Source organism: Asterias rubens, chromosome 1 (assembly GCF_902459465.1).
Source record: "Asterias rubens chromosome 1, eAstRub1.3, whole genome shotgun sequence".
Lineage (NCBI taxonomy): Eukaryota > Metazoa > Echinodermata > Asteroidea > Forcipulatida > Asteriidae > Asterias > Asterias rubens.
In genome coordinates this window covers 11948844-11967172 of record NC_047062.1, presented here as the reverse complement: position 1 = coordinate 11967172, position 18329 = coordinate 11948844, and the positions used below count along the sequence as shown (strand labels likewise).

At 40.5% G+C, this 18329-nt stretch overlaps 1 protein-coding gene across 7 annotated transcripts in view; it reads left to right on the top strand.

Annotated features, from left to right (window-relative positions):
• Positions 1 to 18329, top strand: part of LOC117300602 (vasodilator-stimulated phosphoprotein-like) — a 71504-nt gene that overhangs the window by 48303 nt on the left and 4872 nt on the right. For all 7 annotated transcript variants that reach the window (XM_033784297.1, XM_033784282.1, XM_033784266.1 and 4 more), the window contains 6 exons: positions 4192 to 4267; positions 9959 to 10140; positions 13016 to 13278; positions 14157 to 14270; positions 15127 to 15187; positions 17625 to 17760. In XM_033784297.1, the coding sequence (XP_033640188.1) occupies positions 4192 to 4267; positions 9959 to 10140; positions 13016 to 13278; positions 14157 to 14270; positions 15127 to 15187; positions 17625 to 17760 (832 nt within the window). The remainder of the gene's footprint in view (positions 1 to 4191; positions 4268 to 9958; positions 10141 to 13015; positions 13279 to 14156; positions 14271 to 15126; positions 15188 to 17624; positions 17761 to 18329) is intronic.

The window sequence follows — 18329 nt, the reverse complement described above, 5'->3', positions numbered from 1 at the left end:
TGACAAGAAACATTCTCTCCCCCATTCCCTGTCCCCCCGCTCAATGTTGACTGGAACGCAGAGCAATCAGAATCAACATTGAAAGGACGCATGGGGGCCCCACTGAGATATGGCCGGGATTGTAGACTTAAATGTTTCAGATATGGTGGCAACAGCTTCTTTTCAATTCCTTTGGGTCCGAAACATAAATTATTCCAGAAATACTTCAAAATATGTGATCTATGTTTTGTCCTACATGTAGGGTCTATTTATGTTGTGTTTCTTTGGTAGACCATGGAAAAACAGGTAGAAGATTTATATACAACTTGGTGTTATTTCAGCTTAGAAACTGAAAATTCTTTCACCTTCAGTTATATGAAAAAAAAACTTTACTGGACAGAACACGTCATACAGTAATGATTGTTTTTTTTTAACCTGGTCGTCACTTTTTAAATATTTTTCATTATTAGTGCTTGTATTTTCTGTTTCTTTCGTTTAATTTTCTATTTATTTGTGTACCCTCCTTTTTTTTTTTTTTTTTTTTTTAATGTTGCCTTGTTTCTTGTGTGGGTGTGGTTCTGTGCGTCACATGCAAGACATGTTTAATATCAGCTGGTTTATTTTGTCCACTTTTCAGTCTAAATATATTGCTTAAAGCCATTGGACACTTTCGGTAAACAGTATTGTCCAAGGCCCACACTTTGTGTATCACAACTTCTATATAAAATAACAAACCTGTGAAAATTTAGGCTCAATCGGTCATCAGAGTCGGGAGAAAATAACGGGAAAACCCACCCTTGTTTTCGCACGTTTCGCCGTGTCATGACATGTGTTTAAAATAAATCCGTAATTCTCGATATTGAGAATTTATATTGTTTTAATGTTTTCTCAAAAAGTAAAGCATTTCATGGACTGATATTTCAAGAGAATTCTTTCACCATTACCTTCTGTAAACCCTGTACGTTATTTGTAAATCTGTGAAATTTTGTTTCTCTGTACCGAAAGTGTCCAATGGCTTTAAACTGTGGGGCTTACATACATGTGTACCTACTCATAACTCATTACTACAAGTAATTAATAAAGTTTCAGCACAGCTCCAGGAGTTTGACTGGTTGAAGTTTGGTTAGTCTCCATCTCAGCAGCTGGCTAGCATTCTTCTAGTCTCCGATGTCAAGCCACTGTAGTTTCATTTTGATTCCCCAATAATGCTTGCAATGCTGTGTGGTAGCCATTGGACAGTCAATCATGTAGCCTTGTACCAACAGCAAATGACCCATAATCCCCTGGCTATATTAGGCCAAATGAATGTTGAGGTTAAGGTGGACATTCGGCTTGTATAGACCGTTCTCATGCTGCCTCCATCTTGGTCATGTACCTCGTAACGAATAACAATAATACTAATGCTAATTATCATTTTGAAAATAGGAACCAGACTATTTTGTTCTTCCAGCCTCATTTTGGTAACATTGATATCAATGGGGGAAATTCAAGATGGCTGCACCATGATAAAGGTCTATGGGACTGTCAAGTCCTCTTAGAAACATCATTTGAATATCCTCAAACAACAGTGTTTGTGATAACGCAAGCCCAAGAATACGTAGCCCCCCTTCTGACCTTCTGCTTGATGTTGTTTTTATTGCATAATCACCCCATGAACTAATAACATATAAATTCTTGTGGGTATTCTCCTTGCAGATGCCCAACATTAGAATCATAATCATGGAAGACAATCTTAAAGACAGTGGACACTATTGGTTATTGTCAAAGACCAGTCTTCTCACTTGGTGTATCTAAACATATGCATAAAATAACAAACCTGTGAAAATTTGAGTTCAATTGGTCTTCGAAGTTGTGAGATATGAACGAAGTAAAAAACACCCTTGCTACACAAAGTTGTGTGCTGTCAGATGCTTGATTTCGAGACCTCAAATTCTAAACTTGAGGTCTCAAAATCAAATTGTAGAAACTTACTTCTTTCTCGAAAACTACATTACTTCACTGTGAGCCGTTTCTCACAGTGTTTTATACTATCAACCTCTCCCCATTACTTGTTACCAAGTGAGGTTTTATGCTGATAAATATTTTGAGTAATTATCAATAGTGTCCACTGCCTTTAACTGCCTTCTTTTTTTCGCAGTAGTGCAAAATTATGTCGAATATTGCAAGACAAGTTCTCAAAAGAACATAAAAATCTACCCAGCAAGTACATGTACATGGTGCTACTGCAAACAAAATATACAGTGATACCTCGCCATGCAATGCTTCAACTCCCTTTATATACCTTCAGACAGTTAACATTTCTGAATGTCTTGTATGTAACTGCTCAAGTTCTTAAACTTGCCCGATAGTATACACGTATATTATTCTTTGATAATTTGGCAGGTGTCAGACAGTATTTATTCTGGATAAGTTGATGGGGGTAAGATCTAGAGACGGTGGCCCTTGTAGAGAGCCCCTTTCATACATAAGCAATTCAGCAAGGGTCCCTTGCTTGTAAAACTATACAAAATGTACCTCGTGTGAAGGGACAAAATCATTTTCTGCTGTTCAGGTTCTCTTGCTAAATCTTGTCAAACATTGCTACATTTTACAACCATGCTAAAATTAAGCAAGGGACCCCAGTTAAATTGATGTTGTGTGAATAGCGCTTAAGTCAATCTGCTTTGATGTTTAGTTTTGAACTTATCAGAGCATTCGCAGTGGAGTCACCAACATTAAAATTGGTTTCATCAAGTAATAAACCACAAGGGAAATGGACTGGGTAAATTTCAAATAATTTGGGTCCACAGTCGAACAACGTAAATTTCAATAGATTTTACAGAAGTCTCAGTTTATGGGAAGCAATTGTTTAAAGCCATTGGACCCTTTCGGCACAGAAAAAAAAATCAAAAAAAAATCACAGATTTACAAATAACTTACAGGGTTTACAGAAGGTAGTGGTGAAAGACTTCCCTTGAAATATTTTTCCATGAAATGCTCTACTTTTTGAGAAAACAGTAAAACAATATCAATTCTCGTTAGCGAGAATTACGGATTTATTTTAAACACATGTCATGACACGGCGAAACACGCGGATACACGGGTGGGTTTTCCCATTATTTTCTCCAGACTCCGATGACCGATTGAGCCTAAATTTTCACAGGTTTGTTATTTGATAAAGAAGTTGTGATACACGAAGTGTGGGCCTTGGACAATAGTGTTTACCGAAAGGGTCCAATGGCTTTAACAGAAACATTCCATTTCTATTCCTGTCAACTTGAAGTACAGATATTTGTACTAATATGCACTTCCCCAATTAAGCATAGTTTCGTTTCTCTTTTACAAAGTGATATTTTTTCCATGATTTTTTTTAAATATGGGCACAATTTCTCAAAAGCAACACCGTGACAAAGAGTCTATTGGCCTTTTAATAAGTTACATATGGAGGAAGGTCTTTTTATAAATTGCTTTTGGAGTTTGATAAAACATAGAACATGCTGTGGTTTTATCTGGTGTAGCTCACTTCTCTTTTCTCCGCTGTGCCAAAGAATTCCAGTCAAAAACAATTCAGTAAAACAATAATTTGTTTGTCCTTGGGGATCAGGAAAAAGCCTTCTACAATTCAAGACGACTTTCGTTTCATCCATTGTTAACATTATTTGGTATTTAGGGTGATAGGCCTAGGAATACTAATTTGTTGCATTTATGCGATGATAACCAGTCATGGAATTACACATAAGCCTCTAAGGCCATGGATTCTGTTGCCCTTGGTCTTGGCTTTGGTGCACCTTTAAAAGTTTTGCATTGACTTTAAGATTGACTCCAATGGAAGCGGCCTTTAAAAATTAAAATGGCCTTCATGCCCTCTCAAAGATGAAATTCTAGGCCTTGATAACATTTCAAAAAGACAACAACCCTCCCCCAAACAATAAATAAATAAAAAATTACCACAACAAATTCTAATTAAATGATAATGCTTGGGTACTTACCTGGAGTTTATTATCATTATACAAGCCCTCTGGAGGTGGGAATGCACCAGCTGCGGTAGTCAGAGGAGAACGCATATTGATTTTGATCTATAGGACATAAATGTTATACATGGACAAAATGTAGGCAAGTTAATCTATATTTAATCCCAAGCAATGAGAATAACGACTTGATCAGGATTCTACATTTAGTCATGGAGAATCAATTATTCTAAATAGTTTTGATTTCTATTTGTATTTCCTACAGCGCCATCGAGAGGGCCTCCTCCTCCGAGCCAGACAACCCAGATTAACTTCCAAGCTGAAGAAGAGGCAAAACAAAGGTCAGTGATAACTTGCTATCAAAATGGTTCCCTGTGAAGTGCTTTTATTTCTGTGGAAACATGACGTCATCATCAGAATAATCTTGGATGCACCATTTGGTGGGCAATGTAATCGGCGTTATTCGGTGAAGTGCGGATTTTAGGCAATGCAGCGTTTACTCGTAAACCTATTGCCCACCAAAATGGTGAGCGTGGCACAGTGGCCACGTGTGACGTGCGTGCAAGGGGTCAATACATCAATTATAGGCAAAGTTGACCTTTGGTTTTTGGAACCGTTCGGTTTGTTTTAATCCTTTATAAATGTTGATGGGGCGATTATGTCCATGCAGGAAGAAAAACCTGTAAATGGAAAATACGATCTGAGAAACGTTTCATGCAGATTGAACTTTTTTTGAATCCCTCTCTCTAAAACCACATTCCTTTGAAAGGAATTGTTCTCAAAATGTATTTTTCACTAGTCCTGAATCATGTTTAAGATTGGTAGCTACTCCAAAAACTTACTTGATGAGAAGCGCTGTTGATAGTATAAACTTTTTTGAGAAAGGATTGCCTTCAAAGTAGAAATTATTTGGATAATTCTGGACCCCAAAACATTTGAATCTAACAAAATAATTCAGGCGGTATGAATCTTTGCTCAGATTCAGGGTTGGTCTTTATTTGCAAATGCTGCGGCCACAGATGCGGTTGGTACCCACTGTAACCTCTTAAAATGTGGATGTTCAACGTTTTTGTGAAAATACTGTGACACGGGACGGGGAGAAACGCGCAAATTTAGCTACCTTCATTATGTGCCCATTTAAATCATCCATGATGAAAGAAGATTTTTTTCTGGACTCTCTTACTTACAGGCACTGGACACTATTGGTAATTACTCAAAATAACTGTTAAAAAAAACAACATAAAACCTTACTTGGTAACGAGTAATGGAGAGCTGTTGATAGTATAAAACACTGTGAGAAACGGCTCCCTCTGAAGTAACATAGTTTTTGAGAAAGAAGTAATTTTCCACGAATTTGATTTTGAGACCTCAGAATGAGATTTTGAGGTTTGAAATCAAGCATCTGAAAGCACACAACGTTGTGTGACAAGGGTGTTTTTTCTTTTGTTTGTATCTCACAACTTTGACGACCAATTTAGCTCAAATTTTCAAAGGTTTATAATTTTCAAATTTAATGCATATTATGTTGAGATACACCAAGGGAGACAACTGGGCCCAATTTTCATGGCTCTGCTTACCGTAAGCACAGAATCGGCGCTTACGGAAGCAGGCGTATTTCACGGGTTAGTGGCGAATTTTGGCTTCTGTGCGTGCGTACTCCGCGTTACTAGGCATTCTACACGTACAAGGCTAGCGCAGATATTCGGCGCTTGCACATAAGCAGGGAATCGTGATCGTAAGCACAGAATTCAGCGGTAAGCAGAGCCATGAAATTGGGCCCTGGTCTTTGACAATAACCAAAATGTTGTGAGTTTATTGTAAAGGGTAGTTACACTGAGTTGCATGTCACATCAACTACTGAGCCCATAGGTCTCGGAAAGCACTGGGTATCATACAAAGTCCATCGTACATTAGTGCACATGTTGGCAGCGTTCTCTCTTACCATGGTCCGCTGCCCACTTGCAGGTTAAGACACTCGAGGACCAGTCAAAAATTAACTCCAAGTGGTCCGGCTGGCTAGTTTGAAAAGCACCCCTATTTTATACATTACAGACTGGTGGACTTGTGAAGTGACAAGCTGACTGGTCCTGCTGGCCAGTCACTGAACAAGTTAAGGGTAAACCTTGGTCAGTTGAAATGAAATGAATCATTTGTTCCCTGGTGTAGGAATTCAATGATATTTTAATCCCATCTGATCCGCAATCAACTTTGCTTTTACTTCCAATAAAACCAACTAGGAAGAATTGAGTAACATAATCCGAGTTCACAGACCGCACGGTCATTCAACGAAGTTTAAAAAAGAAAATGTTTTAAAAGACGCAGCAGGCACTGTGAAAACAGGCAGGGTGTAAAAGAATCTTGCTTGCAAAACAAGACTATTACAAATTAAAGATACCCCTGCTAAATGGCAGTTGTTCAACAGTGCCTGCTGAGTGGGGTATTTCCTGAGTATCGCTATCATGAAAGGAGAGTCAGACAGGCTCCAAATTTGAACCCCCCCCCAAAAAAATAAAAAACCTTTGCGACATTGTTATTTCATCAGTTGTCGGTTTCTTCTAGAGAGCAGATGCTTTTTCGTTTTTAGTTGAACCAATATGGAGGGGAGAGATGAAATAATGCGAATGAGCATAATAAATGTTATGTGCTTTAATCACATTATGTGAGGTCGATGGATGGGAATGCCTAGTAGTTCAAAATACATGATGAGGTTTCAGTAAAAGGGAAAGTTTGTTATTTTTTTTAAAGATGTTTTTAAAAGATTGTATTTATGCTTGGTTTTTAGATTCGATAACCTTCAAGTAAAGCATAACAATAATTTATACCTGAAACTTCAGGTTGCTCTGTTTGTTGTACATTTATAGAGGCACAGAAACTGTCTATTCTCGGGTTGGTTGTAAACACTTAAAATAAATACTAAATAAACATAATATTCACAAATACTCAAAAGTCTGTGGATTTCACTTTCATTGAAATAACATCAACGCGTAGATAACTTTTTTTGGGTGTTAGATTAGCAACTCAAATTAAATTATTTTGATTGCAGTGTTTATTCATTATTTTCTTGTTAGCATTGAATCAGTTTTGAATCGTAGTTTCAGTTCACTTCCTTTGAACCTTCCTCTATACGGCTTACCTGCATTTTGCATAAAACAAAACTGTTATTATAATTATTGTGTAAGAAATTTGTTAAGATTAACGAAAGTTAAATAATGTGATTGAACAAAATTACTTTAATTGCTTGTCTCCAGTCCATCCCCTTCAGCTCGGAAGGAATGAAAAGCTACATTCCATCAGCGGGGCAAAATTGATCTTTAAACTTGTCTGTTTTTGTCATATTGGGTCCAACATTCATCCCATACCAGACATGCCATTTTGACTAAATGGCAGGCATTCCACAGACACAAGCAGCTGATTAAAATATGCCCGCCACTAAATATTATGCCATTGGAAAAGTTGTGCGTTTAGCGCACACAATAAGTCACCACAGGCATCCGTATTGGAGACTTTAAGACATGCCAATGTGAAGGAATTCAGATTCTCGATGAGGAGCTCTGCCAAGAAGCACTTTTACAGAATTTTAATTAAGTTCAGGCCTTTGAAGAAGATAGCTTTTCTTTTCTTATGGTTATAAAGAAGTCATGCTCTTTGATCTACTTCTAAGGTGCTACATAATGGGGTCTCAGAATTCATCCTTGCAATAACCTATCTTTCTGAAAGTTTGCATATCTCTGCGCCTTGAGTACCTTGTTTGGTAGGTAATACGTGCGCTATATAAGACCTCAAGTATTTTATTATTATATTATTATATTACTTCTCCAGTGCTGAATATGCTGTTCCCATAAGCTCCATGGAATCTATCTTTATAGTGGCCAATAGAAAGTGGAAATGCCATCGTTTAAAAAAACTCCAGAGGGCCTTGAATTTTGTTCTTGAACGGGACACATCACTTTTCCTCTGGTTAAGGGGCACTTCTATGAGAAAAATTTTGAAACTTTTGAAGTTTGCAAACGGGCACCACAGCAAAAAAAACAGGGCACCATGGCAGTTGCCTGAATTGATGTGTTAGCGGTGGATTTTTGTAGGCTTGCTTCCTGAAATTTTGAACAAATTTGTACACCTTTTTGTACACCTTTTAACAACGACTCTTACCTCTATTTGCAATACTTGCACTTAGCAAAATGGCAAGAGTTTGTAACCTTTTGTAATTACCCAGGTTTATGCAATGGACCCTTCCCATGAAATATGCTAATTACATTCACGCATGCGTACAGACCCTTCTGGTTGGCAAACGCCATAGAGTTGTGCACTAAGCAGACGCTCAATCGCGTCTGTGTCACGCACCCATTAGCCGTGTACAAAACAGCGCGGTGTTCCCTCATTTTGCCAACCAAAACGTTAGTGCGCACACGCTATGTGCAATTTACATATTTCATGGGAAGGGTCTATTATTATTGCCTAACATAAACTGCAAGTTAGTAGTTTAACATGAGTATGAGGCAAGTAAAATGTCATAAGAACTTCAATTATTTGGTGAAAGCAGTCCATAAAATAGTGAAACTAAATCAATGTCTGGAGACCTTGTGCAAACTTTTCTCTAATTTGAGAGGGCATTTGAAACTGTCAAGTCTTTACAGAACTTCAATTTTTGTGGAAAAATGGCACTTTTAGCCAATTTCATATTATGAGCAGAACTAATAAGGTACCGTTCATCTAAACATTAATAATGAATCATTTTTTCAGCTCTGTGTCAGTGAAGTTTAAAAATGTACTTGGGTTTTGACGAATACAATATTTACAAAGAGTTACTAAACATTTATCTTTTGTTTCATTGGTATTCTTTGTAAAAAAAAAAGTGTACTTGTGGTTGCTTGTTTCAAGGTCTGTGTCAACTATGCTTTCTTTGTTCATGTCTTTAGTTGACTTATGGCATACCCTTGATGAATTTCAACACATTCAACTGATTTTTTTTTTTAATGTAATGACTTTGAAATTCAACCTGGCTTCTAGCCACCAGGTGATCTCATGGTTAAGACATCTGCTCTAGAATGCTTTAAGGTCATGGGTTTAAATTTTTCCCCTGTTGTTTTGTTTGTTTCAAAACTGGCAGACACTGAGTTCATTCTTTGAACTGCCTCCATAAAGGGTAAACAAAATTTTAGGACGCTTGAACTTAACTGTGAGATTTTGGGACGCCTCTATGTCACTTGGCAATACATGATGACGAATTAGGAACCGAGAGACACATTGGATTTCGCTGGACCTTTTGGACTGGCACTGTATATTAGTGCAAAGCAAACTGCGATGTGAGACGATGGTCTCTCATCTATAGTGATCGCAGGGTTTCTAGCATTTACGAGGCGGGACTTGGACAACCTAGAGCCAGTGGAGCGGTATTTCTGTTGTTGAACTCAAGGACGCTGGGCAGCGCAGAATAGGAATTCGGAAACTTTGAACACAGCCAGTTTGTAGAAACAGGTGCCAACAGACCAGACAATGACTCTTGGCATTGTTTTAGCGTTAATTACGAAGTGTGGGCCTGAGATCAATATGTACATAGGGACTTGAAACACTAGGGAGGTTTAGCTGCACGTTACACGAGCAAATACTTGAATGTGAGCGTCCAAAAATTGTGTTGTTTCTGAATGATGTCGCCACTTTGGGCTTAATGCATGCTCACGTATGACGTCTGCGCGCACGTAGATACCTGACGTGAAAAATGGTAACTTCACGTATATGCTGAAATCGTGAGATTTTAACGACACAAACTTCTGAAGTTCACGTTCACATTCACGCGGAGCGTGCAGCTAAACCTCCCTAGTATGTGGACTTACACATGCCTACACTAGTGTTATTTACACGGAAGAAGAGTAATTTTCCCTTAAGTGTTCAGAACAAAGGAATGTCCACACAGTGGCTGCAACTTTCCTCCATGCTGCAACACAGAGCTGCGTGTGTGTGTGTGTGTGTGTGTGTTTCTTATTAGCAATAGCAGGTAATCAGTAGAGGTTTTTTTGAATTGTTGAATGTTTCAGAGCACTAGAGCAGCAGCGTGCTGCAGAACAACAACGTGCTGCAGAGCAACAGAGGGCAGCAGAGCAACAGCGGATAGCGGAGCAACAGCGACAAGAACAGCTACAAAGGCAACAGCAGCTCGAACAGCAACAGAGACAACTAAATGAGCAGCGACACTCGGCAGAAATAACCAGTGCTCCAGGTACGTACATCAAAACTTGCATTAATAATACTTTTGTGTGATAGGAGCCAAGTAGCCAACTGGCTAGTCATGCACAACAAGTCAGTTTTGCGGTAATTGGTATTGCATGTTTTCTCTCTTCGTATCGCTTTGTTGTGTAAGTGCAAGCGGGCTGCGAGCCGAAAATATGCAGAAAAAAAACACGCAATTGTTGAGATCTCCAACCTGGGCCCACTTTCTTAGAGCTGGTTAAGCTCAAAAACAGGCTAAGCGCAACAAAATTGTGCTAACCAGAATAAGGTTACCAGCCAAAATACCATGTCTCACATGTACAATTTGTGATTGGTATCCTGCTCATTATTACTAAGCAGGTATTGTTTAAGCAGTAGTTTCTGCTTAAGCAGCTCTTTGAAATTGTGCCCTGACTTTATCGATGCAAATCCATGTTGTAGTAAATTAAACTGCAGCTTTGGAAAATCCCACTTTCCAATATAATAACATATTCACTTTTTACCAAGGCCAGTCCACTATTATCATTCTGAGACCAAACTGTACATTATATTTTTGTGGTAATAACACCCCTTACCAATATTCTGCCTGTTCATTGGTTTAGAGCGCGTCACATGACATGTCTTAGTTTTGCTAGACGACGGCCGTGTGATAGTGCATCGGTTTGCCGTGCGCTAGTCCGAAGACTATCACACAGCGTGCAGTACCCAGACGTCCATTGCGTGTACGAAGATGATAAATTAATAGTTTGTAACCATTTCGGGTTGCACGACACTACATGCAGCACAGTAAAAGTTTTTGCTATCTGTATTCACGTCGTCCGTGGATTGTAGCATTCAGGTCTGTAACTTAATAGTACAGTATTTAGAAATGTTTGGGGTGTTATAAAACAAATATTGACTGCTTTTACATGTGCAATGGTTAAAACTATACCTCGGCCTTCGCTTCGGGAAAATAGAACGCTCAGGGATCACCTCGGAAGTCATAGTTTTAACCATAGCACTCGAAGCAGTCAATATTTGTATACTATTGCATCATATCCAGGACGCAGGATGTTATCTGCAACCCCCCCCCCCCCCCCCCCCACCCTCTCTCTCTCTTTATGATTTGTCAATGAATAATCATTCCTGGAACACACCTAATCAGTATTTGTTGATCCTTGGCAGTCGGAATGTCATGAAAGTTTATACAGCACATCTCAGTGATGACATAATAAATAATAATGAACCGATCAAGCTGCAGGAAAGTGTCATGGGCCACAAGTCACCGATTAGATGTCAACCTCCACCCCTCCCCCCTTTCCCCTTCGGGAAGTATTTGCAAGATTAACCTTTTATGTCGGCCATTACCTTGTTGTAATACTATGTTAGTTATTTCCAATTGCTCATCGGGACGGAACGTGTAGCTGGTAATGCCAATCATTTGACAGATGAAGTAAAAAGAAGAAACACACAGCTTGCTTCTTATAACTCACATGCCCTGCGTTTAACCTGGAATGAGGGATTGATGATTGTGGTGTCTGGCTTTCAAGCATCGTTGCCTGACTCTGTGGTTTGCTTTCAAGTCCTGAACTGTCTCTTGGGAATAATTATTTCACCACATTAGTTCATGTGTGTGTTGCGGACAGCGGTTCGGTGTGAAAGTCATTGATGAGTTGGTACTTGTAAGTTTTTATTATTGATGTCAGTATTAAGTCAAATGGTTGAGAATAAGCTTGGGCAATATCACGATTTTGATATCGGTTCGATTTGGTTTTAATTGATATATCGCGATATATCGCGATATATCGCGATATATCGCGATATCGCGATATCGATTTAGTATCGCAATATCGCGATGTATTTCCTAGCTGAGACATCTTGCACCCCTTAGGTTTTGAGTAAAACCAGAAGAATAGGTCATTATAACACCTCTCTTATGCTATGATTGTCTCTTCTACAACTTTCACTGGGAGTTTGAAGACTGATGATCGGATATGCAGAGCTATGCTTTAGACTATGAAACTTATTTGTGTAGTGCGTTCTAAGTAGTGCAAGGTGTTGTTGGACCATTCAGCAGCTTCTGCCAGAAACACTGGGGCAAACCCCTACTTTAAGGGATTAGTGTAAATTGGTACTTTTACATGAGCTACGAAACACTCAAGACCCACGGCCTTATGCCCATCCAAAGGACGAAGCAATAATGTGTCAAGAACGCAGCGTGACCCACACTCTGCTGGTCAGAAACACCTTGAGTCTGGTGCGCTTGACCTGCTAAGCCATGAAAAGCCGGTGAAATTAATCTTTATGAGCTGGGAAAGTTGTGACTGACTATGAAGCTCTGGCAACAATAACAATCTGTGTGCCTGAATATGACCCATGCATCACACACCAAAGACACGACACAGCACACCAAAATGGGAGGAATTTGTTGTGGGGATTTTAGTCAAAGTTTATGGTCCAAGTTTGCCTTTCAGATTTGGTCAAAGCAGTTAATTGCAAAGCATGCTGGGTTGTTTGGTTCTGGCTGCAGGTAACATTATGTGACTCTCTGTATTTGTACCTAACTAAAACAGAACCCAGTGCACTTATCGTAAAGCGAAGGTGTTTGCCCCGTTGTTCCTGGTTTGAACGGCAGGATATTGTCCCACAGCACCTTGTAAACCATTATAAAAGAATAGTTCTTATACTTCAAATCGGTAGCTCCTCATACAGTACTTTGCAGGACAAAATACTGAGTGCTTTGATCGCCACTAGGGGTATGTTAAAGTGCTATATGAGAACCTAGTAATGTCTGTCTAGCCTATTTCACTCCACTGCAGGAGGAAAGCCACTTCACCAATTCCCCATATTATTATTAGTATTTGACTGACTGCTAATAATAGATTCTCTCTTTCATCCTCATCCAGTTGTACCCCAGCCCCCAGCAGCACCTCCAGCCCCTCCTGCACCTCCAGCTGCCCCAGCACCGCCCCCAGCTCCACCAGTACCATCGCAACCCATGGCATCCCCACCCCAACCGAGCGGTGGGTCTGCCCCGGGTGCACCCCCACCACCTCCACCCCCTCCTCCACCATCAGCAGGTGGTGGTGGGGGACCCCCTCCCCCACCCAGTGGGGATGGAGGACTAGCCGCAGCTCTTGCTGGCGCTAAACTGAAGTCAACTATCAGAGTGAGTTTTTTTTACTTAACAGTGTTTCATTGGTTTATGTTTATATTTGGTTTGCGGTAACACCATGTGTGTATCTACTTGCCAGGTAGAGTTTGTTCTTTAGAGAACTGTTTTTCTATATTCTACTACCTCGGAGTAGATTTATCTGATTGTTTGGGAGACTTCTCAGTTCTGAAAAGAACTGAACTGCTTTTTAACTACTACCTGGGCAAAAGGTATAAAAAATTGGATGAGACTACTACTTTAGCTTTAAATAGGATCGTAATTAACTGCATTACCGTGGAGTCAGTTCTTGAACTGGTCTCAACGGTTTGACTAGCTTGCTCTAGTCATCGTCAGGTTTATGGTTGCAATGTTTATGAAAAGTTCTGGAAAACATTGAGTTCATTTCTGGTATTGTGGAGTTTCATGTCATGTTTATTTATTGTTGAATTAATTGTCAATCATCTTTATTGGAGTGTGATGGGCCAGATGTGACAAGCCTAATGAGGGACTTCTCTACAAATCTTTGTGGAAATACTCAAAAGCTAGTCTTCTTATGATGTTGCTTAAAGAAGTTTTTTTTGGTTCATTCAATATTGTTTGTTAAAAATGATGGCATGAAAAGTGTCGTTAAATGATGGCATTATAAAAAGGCGGTTCAAGGACCAGTCACTCTAGCGCTGAAACTTGAAGAAAGCACGGTTCATACTTTGCGACTGCTTCATGCGATTTTTGTGAGAAAATACCTGTTTCGAAAAATCGGGTTACTTCAGAGGGAGCCATTTCTCACAATGTTTTTATACTAGCAACAGCTGTCCATTGCTCCATATGATATTTTGAGTAATTACTTATAGTGTTGAGTGCCTTTAACTTGACTGTGATTGATTGTATTTAAGGATGAGATGTCCAACGGGCCCAGCAGTGCTCCGAGTAAACCTGCAGGAGGCGGAGGAGGAGGAGACTTTATGAGTGAGATGCAGATGAAACTACAAAAGCGTTTAAAAATGGCTGTAAGTCAGGACTATCATTATTATTATTATTATTCATGGTTTATTTATTATAACACTGCAATACAGCGGCTAAAAGCCGAATTGTAATAGTCATTAAAAACATTACTATATTAAAAAAAAAATTAAAAATGAAATATAAACACACAGGCAACAAATTTGTGGCAGAAAAATATTAAAGGAACACGTTGCCCCGGATTGGTCGAGTTGATCAACTGCCAATATTATGCATCGTGTCAACATGTTATTATATTTATGTATTTCTGGCACTGAAACCAATGATAGCTTGCAAGCAGGAAACCTGTAAGTGTAAACAAGGGTTCTAACTTGCTATGAAACACTGAGGTCAACTCCTACTCTTCCACAATAAGTGTCTGGGGTGGATTTCACAAAGAGTTGTCTTATCTCGAGCTGGGACGAGTTATTCGTCCAAACTTAGGACTAGGTGTTCGTTTTTGATATCTCCTAGGACTAGTCCTAACTCTTTGTGAAACTGACCCCTGGGTTTATTAAACCTACGGCTTAAAGTCTCATCCAAGGGATAGAGTAGTTATGGTAAAGCATCTTGCTCAAAGACACAAGTGCAGCGACCAGGACTAGAACCCACATTCTGCTGATCAGAAACACCAAAGCTTGTGCCCAGGGCTTTTTAACTGCTCAGCCACACATGCCACACGTGTTGATAATACAATCCAACGATGATGTCATTTTGAAAAGTTGTACATTACAAAACAAAAATTATTTAAACGTGGTCATCAAATCTGATGAGGCTTTGTGTAAGCAAAGGGGCCTAGTCCTTTAAAAGGTTTGTTTATTTCCAAGTCTTTTAATACTTTGTGTTTTTGTTTTCTGCCAACAGGGAAGTGGTGAAACCAAACCAGCAGCGCCCTCCACTGGTAGGACGTCACCACCTAGAACTCGTAAGGATTCTTCATTTTGGAACTCTCTTTTTTGTAAATCACCAGTCCTCAAAATAACCCACGACACCCACAGCAAATGACGTGGTGTCTTTAGCTTTTACTGTGGTGCCCTTTGCAAAATTGCAACGCAAAATTACATTTTCCTTAAAGAGGTGCCCCTTTCCTGTGGACATTGCTGTGCACCTTTAAGAGTGGAGTTCAATGTCTGAACCGATATTTTCAAAGTGTAGATTATAGACAATGTTTTTTTATTTTCATGATGATGTTATGTACATGTACGTAAATAGTGCCTCGTGTATGTGGTAGCGAAGGAAAACATCTCGCCTCTGAAATGTCATTCATACTTTTCCCCTAACCATCTTGCTTTTTACGTAGGGTGAAGACTCTTATGGATGAGGCAGACCTAGCATGCCATACAAACACAAATTTGAAACAAATTCAAATTACCGAGTGTTACATTTTTTAACAGCTCAGCTAAGTTTTGAATAAAATGTACCTTTCACTGATGTAAATCACAGCTCAAAAAACTCACAGGACCACTGGCCAGAGTCCAGTACCTTCAGCACTGTGTCTGTTACCCACTGGCCAAAGTCCAGTACCTTCAGCTCTGTGTCTGTAACCAACTGGCCAGAGTCCAGTACCTTAAGCTCTGTGTCTGTTACCCACTGGCCAAAGTCCAGTACCTTCAGCACTGTGTCTGTAACCAACTGGCCAAAGTCCAGTACCTTCAGCACTGTGTCTGTTACCCACTGGCCAGAGTCCAGTACCTTCAGCACTGTGTCTGTTACCCACTGGCCAAAGTCCAGTACCTTCAGCTCTGTGTCTGTAACCAACTGGCCAGAGTCCAGTACCTTCAGCTCTGTGTCTGTTACCCACTGGCCAAAGTCCAGTACCTTCAGCACTGTGTCTGTAACCAACTGGCCAAAGTCCAGTACCTTCAGCACTGTGTCTGTTACCCACTGGCCAGAGTCCAGTACCTTCAGCACTGTGTAGGTTACCCACTGGCCAAAGTCCAGTACCTTCAGCTCTGTGTCTGTAACCAACTGGCCAGAGTCCAGTACCTTCAGCTCTGTGTCTGTTACCCACTGGCCAGAGTCCAGTACCTTCAGCTCTGTGTCTGTAACCAACTGGCCAAAGTCCAGTACCTTCAGCACTGTGTCTGTTACCCACTGGCCAAAGTCCAGTACCTTCATTACTGTGTCTGTAACCCACTGGCCAGAGTCCAGTATCTTCAGCTCTGTGTCTGTAACCCACTGGCCAGAGTCCAGTACCTTCAGCACTGTGTCGGTAACCCACAGGCCAGAGTCCAGTACCTTCAGCACTGTGTCGGTAACCCACAGGCCAAAGTCCAGTACCTTCAGCACTGTGTCTGTTACCCACTGGCCAAAGTCCAGTACCTTCAGCACTGTGTCTGTTACACACTGGCCAGAGTCCAGTACCTTCAGCACTGTGTCTGTAACCCACAGGCCAAAGTCCAGTACCTTCAGCACTGTGTCTGTTACCCACTGGCCAAAGTCCGGTACCTTCAGCACTGTGTCTGTTACCCACTGGCGAGAGTCCAGTACCTTCAGCACTGTGTCTGTTACACACTGGCCAAAGTCCAGTACCTTCAGCTCTGTATCTGTAACCCACTGGCCAGAGTCCAGTACCTTCAGCACTGTGTCTGCTACCCACTGGCCAGAGTCCAGTACCTTCAGCACTGTGTCTGTTACCCACTGGCCAAAGTCCAGTACCTTCAGCTCTGTATCTGTAACCCACTGGCCAGAGTCCAGTACCTTCAGCACTGTGTCTGTTACCCACTGGCCAGAGTCCAGTACCTTCAGCACTGTGTCTGTTACCCACTGGCCAAAGTCCAGTACCTTCAGCTCTGTATCTGTAACCCATTGGTCAGTACCTTCAGCACTGTGTCTGTTACCCACTGGCCAAAGTCCCGTACCTGCAGCTCTGTGTCTTTAACCCACTCGTCAGAGCCCAGTACCTTCAGCACTGTGTCTGTTACCCACTGGCCAAAGTCCCGTACATTCAGCTCTGTGTCTGTAACTCACTGGTCAGAGCCCAGTACCTTCAGCACTGTGTCCTTTAGGCACTGGCCAGAGTCCAGTTATGGAGCATTTGGCCAGTTACCCACAAGGCTTGCAATACCCACTGGACCACTGGCCGGTAAGTTTAGCACTGGGCCTGAAACCCACCAGCCAGAGTCCAATAAAGAATATTTCTGGTCCATTTTCTGAGCTAAAAGAGCTATAGATTCTCTTGGTAGGTTCTCTAGAAATTCAAGGCAGGTGATCTTAATCTGGTCAGTAAAAATGTTTTGTGCTTAGCTACTTTTTGTGCTTAAGTTCTATGAAATTGGGACCCCCTGGTATGTTCATCTATTTCTAGTGTGATTGATTGCTGAACGGCAAAGTTAAAAATCCCACACTTTGAACATTTGCAGAGACAGATGGCGGTAGTAAAAAGCCATGGGAGAAAGACAGCAAGCAGTCGGGTCCACCGACAGTCAACAGATTTGACCGCTTTGGGTCCAAGTCCAACGGCACGGCCAGTGATGCTCAAGGTTCACCAAAACTTAAGTAAGTCTTCAGGTCATGGTTGTACCCTCAAGTTCACTTTTTATAGTTAATTCTTATCTTATTTACCACCCCAAGCAAAGCTTCAAACACCACTTTCTTAAAGGCACTAAACACTATTGGTAACTACTCGAAATAATTGTTAGCCTAAACACTTACTTGGTAACGTAACACTTACTGTGTTCCTGGCTCATTGGTAGCATATTGCACCACAGCATTTCTGTAAACCATCACATGGTGCTATGTAATGGAAAATGTCTCATACTTAAAAACGTAGCTCAAAATACATTGCCGGATAAATTATTGTAATGTCAGAGCGCCTTGAGGGCCACTGAATGACAGATTTGAGTGCTATATATAGACGATGTGACCTGTGGCATCACATGTTTACAAAAGAGCCACCAAGCCTGGATGTCTTGCAGGCACAATTTGTACACAGCTCAATGGAAGAAAACATAAAATCTTATATTTTATGGAGATTGCATTGTCAAATTTTTATCAACTTTGGATATGATGAAAGGGTGCAAATCTCAAAACTTGTCCAGCTTTTACTTCCTAACTCTTGGATTTAT